Genomic DNA, 23446 nt, shown 5'->3' on the forward strand with positions numbered 1-23446 from the left:
AATAATGTAAGATGATATAGTTACGCTTTTTCTTTTTTGGCTTAATTTTATTTTATTTTATAACTTGTATGTAAAAATCTATTATATAAATTATAAAATTTATAAATGATGGTGGTGGTGGTGGTGGAGGTGACGGACGTGGTGGCGTTGGAGGTGGTGGTGGTGGAGGTGGTAGTGGTGGTGGTGGTAGTGGTGGTACAGGTAGTGATAAAGGTGATTATGACAGAGTTGGTGACGTTTAAGACGGTAGCGTTTGATATGTAGTCTTAAAAATAAAAAATTGTCATATGGTAATCTTCAATATTTCCATTTGAGAGAGATTTTAATCCCCATATCTTTTAGGGAGGAGGGAGTCGTTCCCTCCCAACCCACTGCCACATCAATTTTTGTCTCTTCTTTTTTTTAATCTTTCCCAACCCACAACATACGGAAATTCTATCTTTTTGAACCCACTCAATTAAAAAAAAATACAAAACAATCAAATGTAAAATCTTAATTAACAATAGACTTATCGGCGATACCACTCCCGCTTCAACGAATAGGTTGATTGGTTTCACTAACCCAGTTCATCGTCTCTCTACTTTCTCTTTCTTATTTTCTCTTGTACCATGTGTTTTAAAACTTGTACCTTAATTGTTTTGTATTTTTTTTTAATTGAGTGAGTTGAGTGTGTTCAAAAAGATACAATTTCCGTGTATTGTAGGTTGAGAAAGATAAGAAAAAAAAAAGAAGGAACGCTCCCTCCTCCCTTAAGATCCAAATTTTAAACCAAACATAATAAAATGTGGGAATTAAATTCTCACTTCCTTCTCATTCCAAAAGACCACCTTACGGAATTGGGATTCAATCCCACCCTATAAAGATGTTTTAGTTGAAAATACTGATAAAATTAAATTCCATTAGCGTCAAAAAGGTTTCCTTAAGGGTTTCATTTTTCTATCATTTTGGTAAAAGACATTTGAATTTTAAATTCTTTCCTTACTTGTTAAAAAGACCAAAACACCACTTAAAAACTTTGTAATTATGTTTTATAATTAAGTTTAGTATTTCTTGTTTGTTTAAAATTTTTGGATTTTTTATTTTTATTATTAAACTTAATATGTAACTTATGGTATAGAAAATGCTTCATAGGTTCTTTTTGTGCATGAATAGATTTGGGTTTACTAATATTATACTAGCTTACTTTCAATATAAACAAACAAGAATAAGTAAAAAAAGAAACAATTAAAAACTCAACCATTCTACCATTTGTCATTTTTTACGCTTAACAGATTTACAACCCAAACATAAACACATAAAGTCTGTCAATTTAAAAGCCTTTCACAAGAACTAAATGCCCCCAAAGATTTTAAATTTGAATCACACAATATAGATCATAGATGTATCTATAAACAAAGGGAAAAAAAAGTTTCATTAGTTCTTGTGTAGCCTATAAGTCAGAATGCACAATGATGGAGCCTCAAAGACTTAATTTGAATCAAAGATGTGCCAAAATGATCATATAATTGTACCACATAATCCACCAAGCATGTGTATTTCCCAAATTGTAGTGATAGTGTGATATGCATACAATATAACTACAATATGTAGGAAAACATGCTAACTAATCTGTTAACTAAAATAAGCAAAGACACTATATGAAAATCAAACTTTAAGAGGCAATTTAGTTCAAAAAGTTGAAAACTTTTTTGCAAAGACAAATATACCTCAGATTTCATATTCACATTTCACACCACTCTTAACATATCCTAGTCAGAGTACTATTCTACTTTCAAGATGTTTCCTATAAAATGCTAATAAACTTCACAAAAACTTAAGATTTACAGACAATTCAGGGATTAATTTGTAGAAATCTGGTCTTTTTTCTTAACTTCTGGAAGGAGGGAAGAAAGGGTCATCTTTATTCTTGAATATATTAAAGATCTGAACTGCATACTTTTTAGCAAACACCCTACATTCATCAACATCAGAAGGATTCACTTCTGAAGCTGTTTTTTTCAGCTTTTGTTGTGGGTCCCCGTTGATAAGCAACAGTGCCAGTTGGGTGATTCTAGAAACAAAAAAAAAAAAAAAAAAAAAAAAAAAAAAGAGGAAACATAATCTTAATTTAGATATACAAGTTTGCCAATTAGGAAATCAAAGTTAAATAGCAACTTAAAGATTCAAGATTGTACCTTGATTTATCAAAAAGTGGAAGAACAGTATGACTTTGTCTATGTAGAGCACAAATGGCATTCATACAGAGCTCATCATCTTTATCAAATTCTTCAACCATCTCAGATTTGAATCTCCATTTTCCTTTTATCATCTTATTTCTAGCAATTATTGATTTGTATGCTCCATCAATGATTTTGGTATTTAGATCAGAAATGGAGGCTGGACTATCCAAGGAAGACATGAGATTTCTTGGCTCAACCTGTGGTGTGATTCCTGATGAATGAGGGGTAGAATGGGGATTTGAAATTATCGGCTGATTATGCAAATGTTGAAGATTTTTCCTTTTTTGAGTTGCGGGTTGAATGTCATCAACAAAATCACTACTATACTTTTTATCTACTTCATTAGAACTCTGTTTTCTTTTCAATGTCGAGTGACACTTTAGATCATCATCATCATCATCATCATCATCATCAATCTGTATGATCTCTTGAAGCTTGGGTTCTGCTTTTATCTTGTTGTCCCCCTTTTCAACAAGCAATGGTGGTTTAATATATTCTGTGATACAGAAGTAACAATTAGAAATCCTCCAAATTGGCTGATTTTAGATGCATATTAAGTACACAATCCAAGATTTAAACAAACAATAGAAACCTGTTGTGTATCATTTGACAATTCAAGATAGAAACATATCAAGTAGCATTTTCATATCTAATAAATGTGTTTTGAATGTAGACCAGTTACGTATCATTAGACTAACGATCTCTTCGAATAACAGGAAATGTAATTTGATTCTTATATCATTGGATAATCATATGCTTGTTGAAACTCGCTAAGGAATTTCTTAGGGCTAATCTTTGTTAGATTATGCAAATGCAGCATATCATATTCTGATTACGACTTCAAATCACAATTAATGGTTAAATGACCATTTAAACACCCCTTAAGAATACATTAACATCGTAGATATATCAAATCTATACAGAAGTAAGAATTTATACCAGCAGTAGAATTCTTTTGTTGGCTATTCTCCAGATTGATCGAAGAAGATCCCGCTGAAGTTATCAATTCTTTGGCTGTTTTCTCTAACTTCAAAACCCTATCGTATAAATCCGTCGACTGCTTCTTATAAAACCTAAGCTCAGCCTCTTTCTTCTCATACTCGACATTCAGCTTCCTCAATGCATCAATCTCACTTTGTTTCATTTTCAACTCATCCTCTAACGCAGATTTCGAAACCCTACATTTCTCAGAATTCAAAATCTTAATCTGATCCTTATATTCCAAATTTTCCTTTCTCAATGCGTCAATTTCCTTTTGTTTCTTTTTCATCTCGTCGTTCAGCTTCTGATTTTTTAAAAACAACACATCCTTCTCCTTCTCAAACGCTTTAGCCTTCTTCCTCAACTCATTACACTGCTTCCTCATATGATCCTCACGCTCCACCAATATTTCTTCAACATCTTGAAACTCCGACGCTAAGAAGGATGATCGGAGGAGAGAAATGAGCTCCGCCACCGTCGGAGATGCTGCTGCCGACCCGCATTGCGCCATCAGGTTAGCCTCCGAACTCATTTGGCTAAAGTTTGAGACAATCAAATGGTTGAAATGGGTAGAAATGGTGTAGATTACGAAGAGGGAGGAATGCAAGCAGAGAACCCCTGAAAGAACGTATCTTCTCTGTAAAGGTTGCTTTGGTGAGGGACATGGAAGTTGTACGGTCCCTCAAGTGATACACAATTGTGGAAAAACACTTTTACAAAAAGGTCTCATCATTTTCCAAGACGCTGATTCCTTTTGAAAAAACTTCGAATATTATATAAAGCACAATTGAAAATCTTTTATATACTTGTTGGATGAAAATCTTGGCAAAATATTGCTTTAGACATTTTTTTTTTGTTTGAATTCCAAAACACAGATATAAAAAATTGAATTCTCAGGTATAGATATGGATTCCGTGAGAGTAACCTATTAGGGCTCTGCGGAATTCAATGTAGTTCCATAAAATGACAAAATCGTAAATAAATCTGAATATTTAAAGAAAAAAAAAAAAAAAAAAAAACTCAAGATCCAATAATGAACTCATTCCGCGGAAGAAGCTCCTAGGAATGGATCCTCAGAAAAAAAAAAAATCACCTCCAATAATTCTTTTATGTAAAGATCTTCAATTAAAAGACTAGTTTTTTCCACCCTACATTCATTTCTGTAACAACCCGAAATTTTCATTCTGAACAAACCATTTGAAGCCAATAGTGATGGGTTTTTGGTCATAAGACATCCTATGTGCTCATACAAACCCTAAAGCTTGGATCTAGGTTTCTCTATTGTACATACTTTGAATCCAAGACTTGAACCCTAATTCTAGCATATGGAAATCAGAATTCACATGTAAATAGGTTTAAGAACATACCTTGATTGTTATGTAGCAATAACAATCCAATTCCTCCTTGAATTGACCTTGGAAAGCAGAGAGTCACAAGTGTCACTCCTCTAATGGCTTACAAACACCATAAGCAAGTGGAGAAGGTATAAGGAGAGAGGAGGGAGGTTAGAATTCGTATTTGGGACCTCTTGGGAAGGGATACACGAATTCATAACCCTAGGGGTGTTTATATAGGTGTAGAGATAGGGTTTCAGTCATTATCCTTATCTAGTTGATTATCCATTAAGCAACCAATAAGATAATCCTTGAATCCTTATCATACTCAAATTCTAAGGCTTTCCAACCTTAAATTCGTTCACCATACTCATAAGATAATCCTTACCTTATTTTGTAACTATCACATAATTACAATTCAGCCCCTCAAGTTTAATTAATTACACTTGATCACAAAATTAATTCTCAATTAATTATTGACCAATATTAATTAAACAAATATGATTTCTCCTTTAATATATTATCCTTATAACATATTAATAAATCATATTATCCTCTCTTTCTATTTATTTCTCCAATCAAGTTGCTTTGGTGAAGGCAACCCAAAAGGACCATGCACCATCGGGTCAAGTACATACCAAAATAGTTATGGACTTAGACACTAATCCAACAGTCTCCCACTTGGATAAGTCTAATAACTATTCTGCGTATGACTTCGGATCCCGATCTGCAATCGTAGCTTTCCAAAGCCGCTGTCAACTCTGATCATATCAAATACGCGTGTCCTTAGATAAGGGATCATATATTCCTCCATTCTAGATATCAAATGAGATATGATTTCAAATCATTCTCTTTGTACTATGTCTCGATTTCCGATTTATGACGACTGACTAATTGAACAAATCAAATTAGCCCTAGCCCGGCCGAGCATTTATGTTTGTCATCACTAAACCATCGAGGGGCCCAAAGATATCGCTTTTATTCTACTTTGAATAAAAGGAACGGATAAACTTTGATACAATGCTCGCTTGCACTCACGCACCGAATCACACACAACAATATGTTTTATAACACCAAGTTACTAGTGCGTTTACATATTATCAATGTGCAACCGATTCGCAAGATACAACTCACACATCTCGGTTTCAAGAATATAAGATGTTATCGTCTCACCAATCACTCGTGATACAATTCATGGAGTGATCCAAGTGAGCGTGGGTTTGATCCAATGCTCAAATCATATTCATAAGCACTCATGAACGTTGCAGCAAACATTTGCTTATGTCTAATACCTTATAGACAATCCACACACCAATTCATGACAATCTTCATTCATATCTACTTCCAACATATGAACGACTGTGGCCCGTTTGAATAATTCGATTATTCTTAATAAACTCAATTATTCTGGAAGTCAAAACATGCAAAGTGAAACACAAGAATAATACTAATCCCATATGGCCTCAAACCTTTGAGTATAAATAAAACGCCTTTTATTTATCACCATATTGATTACTCATTATTTGTCATTTCGGGTAATCAACTTCTTATTTGAATTCCAACACATGTCCCATGCTCCTAGCATGAACACAATGTTTACCTATGGTTCTTACTTTGTGAAATAGATCTCATTGAATACATTTCCAATCCTTCTCATTTCACAACTCCAAATCCGTTTTTCATAAGTTAAAGAATATCAAATTCTTGCTACTTATAGAATATGCTAGATTCTAACATTCTATGCAACTATCCTTTCGTAATGTCACTGCACCAAAGTCACAAAGACATTGCCAATGATATTACAAAGTCTTCTATCGGAGATTGTTACAAGACAATTCCATAGATGTGATGTCTCTCACTCAAAGTACTTTCTTTGAACATCCTTTTGCATAGAAGTTTCTAATCTAGTCATAGATTTCTCAATATTCAATTCCCAATATGGACACACTTCCATATTTTCCATATGACAACTCATTCTTAATAGAATCTTATCTATTCGTAATGATGTCGATGTGGTCCATCCAATATGGACACATTTCCATATTTTCCAATACTATACTTCCAACTATTCACAAGCGACCAATCCTCGTCTAACTTTGGATTGTCCTTTGATAGTTGTTTAATTGTTTTTAGTCAAAACCGATTCTAGTCCTTTTTCCCTCTAAATGTGCTAGACATTTGGAAAATGGTCAAACATTAAAGCATTTGCAATCGATCCTATACCCGAAGCGTATGGGACACGACGCATAATGTTTTATTTGCTATGTTCTCAAAATTCGAATTGTGAAGAGGGATGCCGTAATCATAATCGAAATTTTAAGAACACACTTTGTACCTTTGACTAAATTTTATTAACATTTCTCAACCTAAACCTTTAGATTTGAAATGAAGCATAATATTCTCTCCCTTAATTATAGCAAAACAACTCTTCAATTATTGCAACTTTGCAAAGTATGACTCTTGTTTTCTATAATTAATATTGCTAATCTTGCAATACTTTCCTTAATAATCATAAAATCATAACTTTTATGCTCCCACTATCTTGATGATTAAAACATAACACTTATGCTCCCACTAGCTTCGACATGTATTCATAAACATCTTAACTTTCAGAAAAAAAAAACAATGCTTATTGAATTTCTTAAGTTCATGTTTCTAATACTTAGTGCTTTGATAATCTTTTATCAATGTTTCTTGAACTTATACACATTTGCCTTCGATATTTCATATGTGTGTCTAAACAATTAAGACTAATTGCCAAACCTCACAATTCAAATTATGGAAAGGGATGCCGTAACCATAATTGAATTCGAGAATGCAATTTTATAATCACTATCTTCTTAAAATCTTTCTTAGTGAAAGCATTTTCTCACAATCATTTTCATGAAGGAGGAAATCTTATGACACTTAGATTTAAATAGTGTATAAACGTTCCTATCCATGTGAATTTGTCAAAACCAACGTTTACGACAAATTCAAACTCATATGGATCGAACTTTCTTAATCTTGATTTCTTGCCTCATGGTAGCACAGCTGCCCACCACGTCTTCCAAGTAATTAAGCATCTCACCCTTTCTTATCAATGTACCTTTCATTGATTAAGGTCCCTTGCCTTTTATGCATTCAAGATGAGAACTCATAGAACTCATATGCATAATTAACTCAATTGGAACAGCACATAATCAAAATAATGTCAATACGATATGTTGTCAACCTCAACTCGTGTGCTAGTGATGATTGGTAAGGTTTATTTGATTTGTTCTTGAAACCTTTCAAGACCATTAAGACTCCCACTGACTCCTTGACATATACGATTCTCTTGTCAAAACATTTCTTGACAAACAAATATTCAAGAGTTAGTGTAGCTTTTATCAAAACACTTCATAAATTGGTCCAAGTTGGTCTTTGTCTTATTCAAGACATCACAATCTTACCACATTTAATGAAAGTTACAAACCTTCTTAATACTTATCACTCATTATCACAATCTTAACTTTAAGATTTATCATTGGAACGAAGTATGATTGACTTCTTGATTTAACCATTTCTTCAATTCTTGATTCCTCTTCTTAGACATACAATTGTACTAAGACTCACTTAGAGGATCAATTGAGATATGGTTCTTAATCATTAAGACCTATCATAAAGCATAAAAGGTACTCTCCCATCTTCTTAGAATGGAGAAACTTTTATCTTTCTGCCTACTTGATTCTTCTTATTCGTTCTGCTATTGATCTAAACCCTTTAATCAATTCAAAATTACACTTAATCTTGTAAGTATAATCATATTTACTAAACCTTTAGTAAATCATGACGAATGTCTTTGTTACTCTTATGGTGGTCTTGATCAACACGCAACTTTGTGTACTCGATCTTCTAGTCCTTCACTTGACACTTTGTCAACGAATTGGTCTAATTTCCAAATATGAAATTTCTCATTCATCGTGCAACCAAGTCGCATGATTCCAAATTTCTGTCCAATTGAAACTTGGGCGATGAGAAAACTCTCCCTATTTGGTAAATTCTTGACTTTTCCATAAACACCATAAATAAGAATCATATCCATTTGTTGTAGAAATATGCAAACACCAATTTTCATAACGATTTCATTGCAAGGAAATAAATAAATAAATAAGTCAAACAAAAAATTTTATTTTATTTATAAAAGCAGCGGAAAACATATGTCCTTACAATGCAAAATCCATTGAAAACTATGTATTTCAAAAGAAAATTTTCTAACAACTCTATCATAACTATCTAAGATCAAAATCTAATCTTCAAGTCCATGCGATCAAGATCCATTCCTTGTGATTAGATTCATCTTGCTCTTTCACCAAGCTTCCTTTCTTTTCACCGATCCTGTAAAACATTCAAATGCAATCTTATTACATTATGTATTAAGAATTAATGAATAGGAACTTAATGGAGTTAGATAGTGGATTTTACCTGAAGCGCAGCCATACTCTTTGACTCTCCCAGCTTCTGGACTCTTCAGGCTTTTTGGGCAGACTTGTATCCAACGCCCTTTCTTTTGGCAGCAAACGCAGGTCGGTTCTCCTAGAACGTCCTCGGAAGTATGGTCGGTTGACTCTCCCAACAAATACGCTCCATTGCTTCGCCAAATCATTTCTGATTCAGTAGCAATGAGCATGTAAGTTAGGTCAATGAGGTTGTCATCATGATTCATCATATAATACTTTCTTTTGAACTCATTATATGATTCTGGAAGTGACTGCAAAACCCAATTCACAGCCAACTCATTCGGGAATGACACACCCAACATTTTTAACCTATCGATGTGTGATTTCATTCCTAGAACGTGGGCACACACGGGTTTACCATCTTCATGTTTCATTTCCAATAGGGCTTTAGTGATATTGAACCTTTCAATTCTTCGATCTTGTGGGTTGGGGAGAACAATAGGAGGAGGAGGAGGAAGTGAAGCATGATTTCTTGTTCCTCGATCGAATCGTGGAATATCATCTTCATGTGGAATGCTTGTTCCACGGGATTTGAGAAGACCATAGTTGTCGAACTTTGACATCTACAAAACGGGAGAAAAACGAATTCAAGTTAGTTGATAGATTGAGTCCTTGGTAGATCACCCAAATGAAATTCCAAGGTTAGGACCCAACACAATACACTACAACCTAGAAAAGGGATGCCGTAATCTAGTTGCAGAATATTTGAAGGTAAGTGAATGACGATTCACTAATTTCCACCATGAAAAACGAAAAAGAAATTTAAGTTTTAAATCTATGAAAACTCCTAGATCCTTTGAGATACATTGAACTTTCAATGGCATGTTTATATCTCGATATGCCCCTCTTGTTTGTGACTGGGATGCCGAGGATCACAAAGCGGGTGTGAATAACCATGCAAACCACATGGTGCCCTCACATGTTACAGTCACCTATTCGATGTGCCGGTAAACCACACACGCTCCACCGAACTATGACAAACATTGAGTCACCCTTTGCTACCTTTGCTTAGACCCATTTAGTGTGCCGGTTAACCACACACGCTCCACTAACGTCTTCGCAAGGGCACAAAGTGTAATTTCATGGAATTGCATCAATTCACTTTTGCCTAAGTAACTAAGATTGGGAATTTTATGAAAACATTTAGTTACTTTAGTAATACATTATACTTATAATGGAAGGTTTCGTCCTATCCTACCCGTTCGGCTAACGACCCTCCACTAGTCAAGAGTGCGGTGGGTAAGAGTGGATACCCATTCAATCGCCATTTTATAGGCAATTTCCTTAAACACCCCTTATAGACCAGCTTCGTGAATGAGGCCTACTAACGGTAAGACTGACTTTTAGTTATACATATATATAATGTTAGACTTTTAATGTTATATATAGTATAGGGTGTATTTTATAACTTTTAAAATACTATGTGGTTAACTTTAACAATTACACTTTTAATTCTATTAAATGGTTAACCTAAACTTTTATGGATTTATTAAACCTCTTTTAATTATACACCTTAATTAATTAATAAAACCATAAGGGTGTGATTTGAACTTTTTCAAAACAATACTAGAGTTTTAGAATTTAACATTTCTAATTAAACTTTTAATCAACCTTTAAATTCCAAAACTTGAGGGCAAGTTTTGAAACATTTCAACACATTAGGGTTTCAACTATTTAAATTTCAAAACAACAAAACTTTTGGGTTCAAATTTAAACTATAAAACCTAAAGGGCAAAATATGAAACTTTTCATAACAACAAGGATCAAATAACAAATAATTCAAATTAACATTTAATCACATAATTATCCATATTTGATGATTTCTTGCAAAACAATTTATCAAATTACTCAAAATAATTAATCAATTATCTTATAAGGAAACAATTATCTTATTAATTGATAAATATCTTCAATTAGATCAAAAAATATAGTCAAATATATCATATAATCGGATTAATATTGATTTAACATGATAAGGTAACTATCCATAAGCAAAAACAGCAAGAAATCCCGAAGTACCCTCCTTCCGACGAGTTGACTCGTCGAGTCAGACTTGGACTCGTCGAGTCACCTTGGACTCGGCGAGTTCAGCCATGGACTCGGCGAGTCCAGCCTCCAGAATGCAAAAAATCGAATTTTTTAGTTACAACAAGCATCAATACAATAGAAACCAATCAAGGCTCTGATACCACTGATGGGTTTTTGGTCATAAGACATCCTATGTGCTCATACAAACCCTAAAGCTTGGATCTAGGTTTCTCTATTGTACATACTTTGAATCCAAGACTTGAACCCTAATTCTAGCATATGGAAATCAGAATTCACATGTAAATAGGTTTAAGAACATACCTTGATTGTTATGTAGCAATAACAATCCAATTCCTCCTTGAATTGACCTTGGAAAGCAGAGAGTCACAAGTGTCACTCCTCTAATGGCTTACAAACACCATAAGCAAGTGGAGAAGGTATAAGGAGAGAGGAGGGAGGTTAGAATTCGTATTTGGGACCTCTTGGGAAGGGATACACGAATTCATAACCCTAGGGGTGTTTATATAGGTGTAGAGATAGGGTTTCAGTCATTATCCTTATCTAGTTGATTATCCATTAAGCAACCAATAAGATAATCCTTGAATCCTTATCATACTCAAATTCTAAGGCTTTCCAACCTTAAATTCGTTCACCATACTCATAAGATAATCCTTACCTTATTTTGTAACTATCACATAATTACAATTCAGCCCCTCAAGTTTAATTAATTACACTTGATCACAAAATTAATTCTCAATTAATTATTGACCAATATTAATTAAACAAATATGATTTCTCCTTTAATATATTATCCTTATAACATATTAATAAATCATATTATCCTCTCTTTCTATTTATTTCTCCAATCAAGTTGCTTTGGTGAAGGCAACCCAAAAGGACCATGCACCATCGGGTCAAGTACATACCAAAATAGTTATGGACTTAGACACTAATCCAACAAATAGAACTATAACAGTTATAGTGAAAACTCAGATTTCAAGTATAAGTTTGGCAGTTTTCAGGATTTTACACTTAAGGAGATATTAGGAGAGTGGATGCACAAGGGTTTTGTGCAACACTATTATTCCAATACTCTAGAACATTAGAATTTGTTTCAGGAATAAAAATATTTCTGCCAAAATATCTCAGGACTATAAATAAAATTTTGAACCAAATTGGTTCATTAGTTGAATTCCAATTAGAGAAAAGCCAAAATTCTCTCTCACGGATCTTCGGGTTTTTATCCCAAATTGTGAGTAACTCTTTCTAGTAGTGTTAGAAAGCTTTAAATGTGTTCATAACATAGATTACATAGCTAAATCATCCGATTTAGGAGTTTACTCCCCAGGGTGTTCTTGGGCGGTAAACTCCCGAAACCAAGCCTAGATTGTCCCCCGTGATTTGTAACTACCTTGGACTTGTATAGGAGTGTGTTAGGGACATGAAATCAACCAAGAATCACCCAAGTTTGGGAGTTCACGGCCCAAGAATATCTTAGGCCGTAAACTCCAAATAACATGCTCAAATGGTGCTTTTAAGGCACCTAAGGCTTAGACTTGAATTTAGACATGTACCCTAAAGTGTTTAAAGCCTAGAAAACATAAGGAATCACAAGTGTTAAGGAGTTTACGGCCAAGACAAGTTCTTGGGCCGTAAACCCCTATAAAGGGGTCAAATGACACCCTAACTCCTTCCTTATGCCTAGAACCCAACATAGATCATAACCTTTAAATGTTAGAGACTTGAAAACACCATAAACACCCTCCCAAGGGATTTTATGGCCGTAAACTCCATGGGATATGGTCCCAGGGCCGTAAACTCCTTAAAGGAGTTAATGGGAAGCCCAAACACTTGTTTAAGACTAGAAGCACTTCACCACTTGAGTTGTATTAAATCTAAGCTTCAATTAGAGACCTAGTTGAGAGTTTACGACTAGGAGTTTACTCCTCTGGGCCGTAAAATCCAAAACATATGGTCATTAGACCTTAAACTCCCATTAGAGGCCTTGCACTCCTTTGTTGCAACCCATTAGCCTCCTAGCACTTGACCAAAAGTGTTTTCCTCGCGTTTAAATGTTTATACTTGTATAATTAGTGTTTTAATCACTAAATATTTATATACATATGTCTTCATATGTAATTAGGATCATTGTGCGTGTCTAAAGTCTTCACTTGACACCAAGCACTTGTCCGATCCTTCCTTACGATAACAGTCCGTTCAATTCCAGTCACATACTGCAGGTGAGTTCATACCCCTTAAATAATGTTCCAAACTATTTTTAAATGTTTTATGGGGGGGATACAAGTAGAATTATGCTAATTATTATATCAATCACATGTGATTAATAAGCGGCATTCAAATGATTGGCTACTCATTAGTCGTTTTACCAAACAATTTCCTTCAAATGTTTTTCATAAACACTTTATGTGTTTAAAAACTCCTTATTACACTGTACATTTTATTCTGTATGGTACATTTCAAACTTATTTACAATTGCGTTTCAAACAAATGTTCTTTATACTAAATTGTTTTATCAAACCCATGCCTTCGAAACCATTTTATAGATCGACATCAAGTCGATCTTTTCTTAGAAAATATTTATGTTCAAAGGTTTTACAAATCTTATTTTATGCTTTTATATTATAAATTGCATGCCTCAATATGTATAGTTATATAAGAAATGTTTAAAAGACTTAGGAAGGCAATCCACCCTATTTCCTTTTCGCGCTTGAGATGTGGTCTGGTGGGATATCGGGTACTTGTCCGAAGGTCGTTTAAATATTAGTTATATATCATGTGTACATATATAGTCATAAAGGCCCTTCCAGTTCATCCCATGCCCTTGGGTAGCAAGGGTATACATCCATGTTCATACGTACCAGTTAGATTACTAGTAAACTACCATATGGGTAGTTTAGGAAGATACTAGAACTATTACTAGAACGCGATATCATACAATGAGTCAGTTCATTCATGAGTCTATACTTGCTAGATAGAGAGCACATACATTACAGCTAGAACATTTCATTACTATGAGTACGTATACAACTATACTAGGAAGAGAACATATACAACGATACTAGAACGAGTACGTTACTATACTTGCTAGATAGAGAGAGAACACACATTACAGATAGCACACGTCGAACATTTCCGTACATTACACTTACATTAATACGTTCATAAAATTGTGATCCACTGTATCGGAGCATGCCTTAAATGTCATGGCCCGAGTTGTAGCCAGAGTCTCTTGAAGGGAGAGTGTGAGTTTGCGTATAGATCTATACTGGATTGACTATCCTACACCTTGCTGCTAGCTACAGCCGGACCTGCAGGTCTGCGGGTGCCAAACGTCATTCCGTTATTACGACCATTCTTATGTCGTTGTTACCAGTCAATAGTATGGTACAATTAATCACATGATGCCTTAATATAAATTTGGTTTAAGGTAGTTAGTACAGCAGTAGTTCTTATAGCGCTACGTTTTAGTACTACATTGATTTTCTCTGTACATATATTTAGTGATCTTTTCACTTAAACTGTAGATGTAAAAACTATATTTTGTTAATAATAGTTACACTTGGGAAAATTACACACTTTTACATGACACGAACATTTAGAACAGTTAAGTCTTGGTAGAAGACTGCATTGAGAACAGTTAGGTCTTGGTAGAAGACACCCTTATATAATAGTAGGAATCATAAGGATTTCTAGAGTTTTTCAAACGTTTACAGTTGTTTTACAAACATTTTCATACTTACAGTTCATATACATTTTCAATACCTACAATTCATTTACTTACAAATTCTTACATACAAATTAAGACACTAAATACTTATGATCTCACCAGCTTCAAAGTTGATACTCGCTTTCAAAATTACATGTATCCTCAGGTCATCATAGACAGGTACCGATGCAAGGAGAAGGGCAGATGGAGCTTGTTCAAGACTCATCTTTCATTTTGATTTCTGCTTTAGTGTTTATCAAAATTTGACAGAACACTTGTATAATAATTATATTATTAATGCAATGGATGACGTTGTTGCTTGTTTACTACTTTTCATTGTTGTGATACTGCACATGACGTCCTCCGCCCCAGAACGTTTCCGCCGTTCTTGGTTTTGGGGTGTGACAGATTGGTATGAGAGCATTGTTTATAGTGAATTAAGTATATCAACCCATAAAAGATATACTAACTATAAATACATAAGAGATTAAAAATACTCTAACCAAGAGTTTATAATTTAAATAATAAAATTTTTAAGTAAGTATACATGCTGCATTCATACTAAAATCAGTGTCACTAGGACAGTACAAAAGAATTACGATTGTTGGGCAACACAAGTGGGCTTAGAGACATATGGTCAAAACTGGGAAGATATAGCCTGATCACCTATATTATCCGAGGGTTGACTAGCATGTGCCTAAGTGTAACTGTGTGGTTGCAACAATGCTAAAATCTTACCAACCCTACCACAATGAGAACAATAGAACATAACATTAAAATTAAAATACTATAGGAGTATTTGGTGTTACTATAAGTACTTTATACTTGAGAACTAAAACGGGATCTTCATTACTAAGTTGATAGTTGCTAAGTGGATACACTAAGGCTATATGTAATTAGGATGTTATAGACTTAGAATCGGTGGAAATTTTACTTCACCCCTATTCTGTGTGAATACGGAGTTAAGGTCACTTATTCGAAGGTCTATCCTGTTTAGATTACACATAGCTGGTATGCACTTCACAAATAGCGATGTAACTAATGAAGGTTTTCTAAATAATTATCTAGATAGTTCGTCTAATAATTATTCTCTTACCCTAAATTCTCGCATAGAAAACATAGCTGGACTCCATCCCCTCGGCAACCAGTATCTTCCGAACGTAGTCAAAACTGGTTGGTTTGGAGAAGAACCAGAGAATGATCATCCTATCCCCTTGAATGATCACCATGATGAAGACCTTTCGGACGATGCTAACTCCAAACCAGAGGTTGAGAACCTACCCCGAGCAGCTCCCTTTCCAATTACTAACCCTCGTCCGGCTTTTCATGGCCCGACCCTTAGTGAGTGGAATGCTTGGAAACATGGAGCCAAGGACAAGATCATCCCATGCCATTTAATGGCGACCGAAGCTTTTACAACTTGAGCAATGGGGGCTCAACAGATAGAGTCTTGCCAATCTTGGTCCGCAGAGTGGCCCGAAATGAGATTCAAGGTAGGACAACCTTACATCAGATTACCGAAGTTGTCGCCGATGCGAGAATGCATACCCTCCGCACCATCCGTCTAGAAGATGCTCATGAGAGATCAGAGAGAAACCATGAAACCCTGCTGCAAGCACTAGCTGAATCACGAGCCGAAGTCATAGAGCTCCGAGTACACCAGAGGGTGTACGAAAAACACCTACTTGATGTAGAACGTCAACTGGCCGAACTGAGAGTTCACCAGAGGGATGACCGTCGCCGGTAGTAGACGCATTACTTTATTTTTCCTTGTTAAAAGGAATCGTTTTTCTGTCTATGCCTGATGTGGCATTTTCTATGAAATTATCTTGTACTGTAAGTACTTTTGTTAAGTCTTTATGCTGTCAGGAACTATCTTCTCTGGCTATGATGTAAGACCTTTACAAGGTCATTTTTCCTGAATCTTTACGTCGTGAATATCAAAGATATTGACAGCCGGCTAACTTCTGTATCATTCTTCATTCAAGTACTCTTATCATACTTTCATTGGGGTCTATCTGAAACATGCTTTAGTCAAGTCATTGGACTATAGTGAATTATCTCCAGAGACATTTCCATGTCTCTTTCAGTGGTTGGATCCTGTTATTCACCAACCCACGATACCTCGGCTTGAACGACAAACTTCTTGAGACCATTCTACGAACGTACTTCTACCCATTACTAGTATTGCATCATAGGGATGTAGGTGAACCTCCGCGAACATACTTCCATTCCGTGCTAGGACTGCATCATAGGGATGTAGGTCAAACTTTCGAGAACATACTCTTACTCTTTTCTTGAGCAATCGAAGTACATCTAGTTTCAACCAGAATCGCTCACAAATCCTTATCTTTCGTGTTACAGAATCATGTCGTCATCAGGAAACAATCAGCCGAGCAACGAAACCCCCATCCTCCATATCGACACCGCTACATTACAAGCTGCAGTAGCAGCTGCTGTGACAACTTTCTTACACACATCAACTCAGGCAACACAAACAAGACTGAAAAAGGAATCGAGAGTTTATATGGTAGTACCAAACCGGGAAACCAACAAATAGTAACAGTCACTGGCTCGCAAAGCCGAAAGACAGAGAACAAGAAACGAAAGCGTTAAGCTCAGAAAGAACGCAAGAAATCCCAAAAAAAAAACTTGCTATGCAACAGCAACAAGTGGAAACCCCTGCCATCCCAGTACCGAGCAGGCCATACGAGGGAAAGATCCCGAAGTGTGATAAGTGTAGTTTCCATCGTCATGGGGTTTGTCATGAGATGCAATGTTGCAATTGCCTAAAAATAGGGCACCATGCTAGTAGTTGTGGAGCACCGGCACGACCCATCACTCAAGTCTCTTTCATCGGGACTAATCCTACACACGGGAGTAGTTATAACGCCGAATGCTTTAGGAATCAATTTTCAAAGTGGAGTAACGAGGAAGGCAGTCGTGTCCACATAACATTTGCTATTCAGCGGAGCTACGGTGGATTTCGTGGAACCCTCATAATTTACATCCGCAGAATCCATGTCTATACCCGGAAATCCAATTTTTTGTGTCTATATTTTGGAATTTAAAAAATGTCTATAGACGGTATTTTTCTGAAAATCTTTCATCAATAAGGTAATACTATTTATTTTAATTTTAACTACTTGACTATGAATATAAAATGTAATGATGTAATAAAATCAATTATAAAGTTACAAAAAATACCAAAATAAATATATCTATAAACATAAACATAAGTAATTAAAAATTTAGTCAGGTGGTGTTTATTTTGGAAAAGATAAAATGTCTTCTATCTTTTTTCATATCTACGGAATAAGATATGCACCAAAAGTTTTTTTTCATGTCTTTAGTCTTCATAAAAAAATTGTTTATTTTTTAAATCTCCTATAAAAAAATGGTGGGTTAGTGTTGGTATTGATTGCGGTAAAGGGGTGATGGAAGAGGTAGGAGTGGGGTGGGGTGGGTGGCAAAGGTGGCGGTGGTAATTTTGTCTTTAATTTACTTATATAATAAAAAAGTAAAGAATATTTAAATAATAAAATAATTAAAAGTAATATTAAAAATTAGCATTGGGGAGAATTGTAACAATCAGTTTCTAGAGCAGATCGGTTTAGGGCATCAAGGAGTCAAAGGCATGACTTTTAGGAAAAATAGGCGTCACGACGTGACCATAGGAAGGTCACGACGTGACACATGAATAAATGAAAAATACATCCAGTTGAGCTCACGATATGACACATGGAGTGCCACGACGTAAGAATAGTTGTAGCCCAAGCCCACAAATTTTTTGGGTTCTCTAAATATTTAAGGAACTTATCTCATCACCTAGGGGCTAGGGTATCTTATTCAGCATCCACTTCATTCAAACGAAACCCTAGCCCCATCCTTGAGTTCTTGAGCATTTGGTGGTGTTTTGGTGACTTGAAGAAGAAGGGATCATCTTTGGGGCATAGATCAAACTTGAAAGCTTCATTAGCATCTTCTAGCAACTTCTTTGGAACCTTGTGAGTATTCAAGCTTCATGCTTTATGGTTGCTTGTTGTTAGATCTAGGGTTTTATGCATTATGGTTCATGATTTGATGTGTTAAGAGTGTTGGGACTCCATAAAGTTGCCAACTTTATGGGTCCTTAGAGTCCCTTGGTGATTATATGTAGTAGATCTAAAGTTTAGTTGATGTTTGAGCTCACGTTAAGGTTTTGAACTTTTTTCTTCATAAAATGATATAATTTAAGCTCAAGTCTTGCATTGGACATGCAAGACCTTAAAGCACCGATTTTTATGGCTTTTGGGGCTTTTGGGGTGTAAGGAAATCTTCTGGAGGAGGTGGATTAGTGGCTTAACGGATTAAGGGATTTAATTCTTCAAAATGCCATTCAAACAATTCTCACGACATGAGACTATGTCTGTCACATCATGAGGATCGAAGGACCATGACTTTTTTGCCTTGTAATGGCTCACAACGTGACCAATATATTGTCTGACCCAAATTTCCAAATAAAATTTTCATTTTTAATTAATCAAAACATTCCCATAAAATATGAAATATCAATAACAATTGTTTTCAGAATCCATAACATCAACATTTTATTTCTAATATCAGAGTGTCCCATCAAATCAAATGTCGGAGAGTGCATGTTGCGCCATCAAGCCTTGCATTTGCCCTTAGGCTCATAAGTACCTGAAACAAATCAACAAATTGTAAGCTGATGCTTAGTGAGTTCCCCAGAGCATACCCCACAAAGTCCACATAATCACATAATTCATATTAGCTATAAAAGCTACATAAACCATATAAGTCATGCATACAATAGATAAGGATGTCATGGATCATACCACATAGCACATAATACCATCCTATCTACCAGGATACCGATCTAACAGATCATACCGTATATCATATAATATTATCCTACTATCTATGATACCGATCTAACAGTTCATAACAACATATAACATCGTATCTACCAGGATACTGATCTAACAGATCATAACAGCAAATAACATCCCATCTACCAGGATATTGATCTAACAGATCATAACAACATAACATGACTAGATAACCATCCAAAGGGTCAGCCTTGGTGCCTTAGACTCTTGAGTATAGTGAGGATAACTCACCTGGCACACTGCTGAAGTCCCGCAGACAAAACTCCAGTTGCTGGTTGACAAATCCCCAAGTTGTCAACATCAAACAATACCCAATTAATAATTGGGTTCCAAGCCCAAGGTCCAACTCACACTCCAAATGCCCAATAGTCAACCAATGGGCTAAATCCTAACATATGGCCCAATTTTGCAAATTGGGCCCAGACCTCTACATGGTCTTTCCTTAAGGCCCGTTCAATTATTCTAGTCCAAACTATTTGTATTCCCATGGCCCAATATCACATAATCATAAGGGCCTAGTTATGGCCCATCTATGGCCCAATTTTCCAAATTAGGCCCAATGCTCTCACATGGGCCTTGTCCTAAAACCCATATAATTATTTAGACCATTTGCTTATTCTTGGAAAGCCCATTAATAGTCCAATCGCCAAAGCCCGATAGAAAGGCCCAACATAAAGTCCAAGTGAAATTAGGGTTTCACATAAAATGACAATTAGGGTTAAGTGTTTCTCACTTAACCCATTAAGGACTTAATCTATTAAGTCCCTCACTTTACTAAATAAGTCATATGGTGTGATTGGGCTTAATACACAATTACATTCCAATAGCCCAAACATGGGTCCCGATAAGTCCAAGCCCATAATCTCAAAATTAGGGTTTTCACATGAAATAATGATTATGGTTAAGTGTTTCTTACTTACCCATTAAGGACTTAATCCATTAAGTCTAATATTGACTTATGTTAATTTGCCAATGATTATTATTGAATATTTCAAGTTTATTAAATAATTCTCGTGTGTGTCCCGATAAATTCCCAAAATTAGGGTTTTTCAAACCCTAATTGGGGTTTCCAACCCAATACTAGCTCATTAATCAATTGGTTGGGCTTTTAGGTCACTTTGGGCCTCATTGGGCCCATTAGGGTTTCCTTGGGCCCATTATGGCCTTATTGGGCCCATTAGGGTTTCATGCATCCCAACGAATCAACCTCACGATGGAGGTTATGGATTTTCTATTATTATTTCGGGCACCTTTTACAATTTACAACTCAATCCAAATAAAACACACACACATACTAATAATACACACAAACACTAATAACACACACACACATCCACCCTTATGTTGGCCGATGGTGGTGTGGGGGAAGAAGAGCAATATCCGACCAACAGCCACCATGGTTGGCTGCTATGGTGACTCCAAACGTGTTTCGGTCACAAAACCTCATACCCGACCTTGACTGGATCACTCCCGAAGGTACACACACACACAAACCCCGAAACAGATTCACCACCACCCACCTAATGGTTTGCGGTGACAACAGCCACAACTCTAACGGCGGCAGGTGACGTTGGCAGTAGCTTCACGGAGGAACAGCCGCATGGCAGCGACAACAATGACGAATCCAACAACCGCAATTGCGACCGGTCCTCCCACCACCACCACGTTGATCTTCTTCTTCTTCAGCCACCACGGAAACGGCGACATTTGATGGCAGTGGATGCAATAGTGGGGCAGTGGTGGTCATTCGTCGGCCTCAATGTTTGCCTCGCGGCCGTTCACGACGTCCGGCAGTGAGGTGGTCCTTGACATGGTCGTGGCTATGATGGTTCTCTGGCTTTGACAGGTCAAGGGAGGCAGTCAGAAGGATGAAGGTAGAGAGAGAGTGGCGACTGAGATTGCATCAAGTTTAGGGTTTGATACTCGGTGGTGTTCAGTTATATACCCGGTTCCATAAGATTTATCCCATAATAATAAGAATGTCCCCTCCTTGCATTATTTCTTTCAAAATTGATACATACTTTATCATTTCAACCCCTCCTTCTGAAAACCCTTACGAATCAAGTCCAAATAATACCAAACACCCCTTGGCTTATGAAAACCTTACAAATTAAGTCTCAAAATTACACTTTAACCCCTGGATATTCAAATCTTGATATTTGGCTTCCCGAAACCAACACATTTCTAATTATTATTTGATTTTGGACTATAATAATATAAAATAATAATATTAAAATTACTTCTCGGGGTTCCGGGTTCATCATTAATTATCCTATTTTAAACAGGATGTTACAGACTCTTTCAGGCAAATAGTTATATCCGGCAGTACACGCTGCTTTGGTTGTTGTACCCTGGGAACAGACAACGAATCTGTTTAAGTGAATCGAGTCCAACCCAAACCTCAGCCACTGTGTTATTACTAACATTTTTCTTGCAGATTATTCAATTTAGAAACGCAATCAAGAACTAACACTTTTTCAGGTGTAATTTTATCATTAGAAGCAGAAGACCGATAGTTATATGTATATTATCAATAAAAGCATATTTGGTATGGGAGCTGATCCGTACACAACAATTGGTGTTTTAAAATGTTGTATTGTACAACTATATAATGCATGAATTGTTGTGTAAGACAAAAAACTGTTGTGTACGAATCACTTCCCATTTGGTACTGTAGAAGATTTGTTGGGAAATAAAAATGGTAAGAAGATTCGTGATATGAGGTTGGTACGGTATTCGATTTAGATAAGAAGTGAGATTGGGATGGCATTAGTAAAACAGGAAGGTTGGAATTGTACTTTGTGTTACTAGTATTTTATCAAGTATTGGTTAAAGAACATAATGGACTGAACAATGGCATATTCATTTGATTGTATGTAAATTATTTAATTTGAATACCTTATGTTTTCACCTTTTCGTATGTAAGTTCTTTAAAATAACTTTTTTTTTGGGTATTTTATCTAAGTTTTTTGTTTTATTCTTGCAAAAAGAATGTGTAGTAACTTATCTACCCGAAATGAGAATTAGGTTTTTAGTTTTTAGAATAATAAAATATGTTTTTATTTTCGGTTTTCAAAAGAAAATATAAAGAACTCGTTTAGTTAAAACTGAATGAGTTTTTATTTTCTATTTTAAAAAATTAAAAATCGTGTTTTGATGTTTATTTCTATCGGTTTTTATTTTCAAAATTTTGCTATTTAAAATAAGATAACGCGCACAGCCGCACACACATATGTATTGAAAAAAAAAGTTGGTTGCAGACTTAGTAGGCTAAAATAATTGACATAGGAGTGTACGTAGGAATATTGACATTCTAGTACACTAAAATACCTAACACTAGAGCTATAAAGCTTTAAATTTCAGTATACTTAAGTATCGGATGATATAATGTTTGGCTGCTTAATTACGGATTGAAATTTCAATATGCTAAAATACCTGACACCTGATGGTATAAAGCTTAACATTTCAGTATGCTAAAATATCCAACAACGGTATTGGATGATGTTTTTTATTTTGAATCTTCTATAGATTAACAAATTGAGGAGAACTTGCCTTATAAACATTTGATTGTGTGTTAATCAATTGTTATTCTTTTACTTGATTCTCTATTAATCTATTTATATTATTTTGTAATATAATTTGGTAGATTTGTCATTGTATATTGCGAATACGAGAACAATTGAAATAAGATGTTATAGGAGAAAATAAAATCAATTTATTGCTTTTTAAATTTGTCAATCTATACACTAGTTTTGATTGAGAAACTCATCATATCAGACTTGAA

The 23446-nt window shown here is 35.4% G+C and overlaps 1 protein-coding gene across 1 annotated transcript; it reads right to left on the reverse strand.

Annotated features, from left to right (window-relative positions):
* Positions 1–1651: 1651 nt before the first annotated feature.
* Positions 1652–4174, reverse strand: LOC111894255 (uncharacterized). The gene is made up of 3 exons (XM_023890329.2): positions 3159–4174; positions 2175–2715; positions 1652–2050 (listed from the first exon to the last, which is right to left on the reverse strand). The coding sequence occupies exons 1-3, from the start codon at positions 3730–3732 to the stop codon at positions 1867–1869; spliced, it is 1299 nt and encodes a 432-aa protein (XP_023746097.1). The 5' UTR covers positions 3733–4174; the 3' UTR covers positions 1652–1866.
* Between the last annotated feature and the right edge of the window lie 19272 nt (positions 4175–23446).

The sequence above is a fragment of the Lactuca sativa genome, chromosome 3 (assembly GCF_002870075.4).
Source record: "Lactuca sativa cultivar Salinas chromosome 3, Lsat_Salinas_v11, whole genome shotgun sequence".
Taxonomy (NCBI): Eukaryota; Viridiplantae; Streptophyta; class Magnoliopsida; order Asterales; family Asteraceae; genus Lactuca; species Lactuca sativa.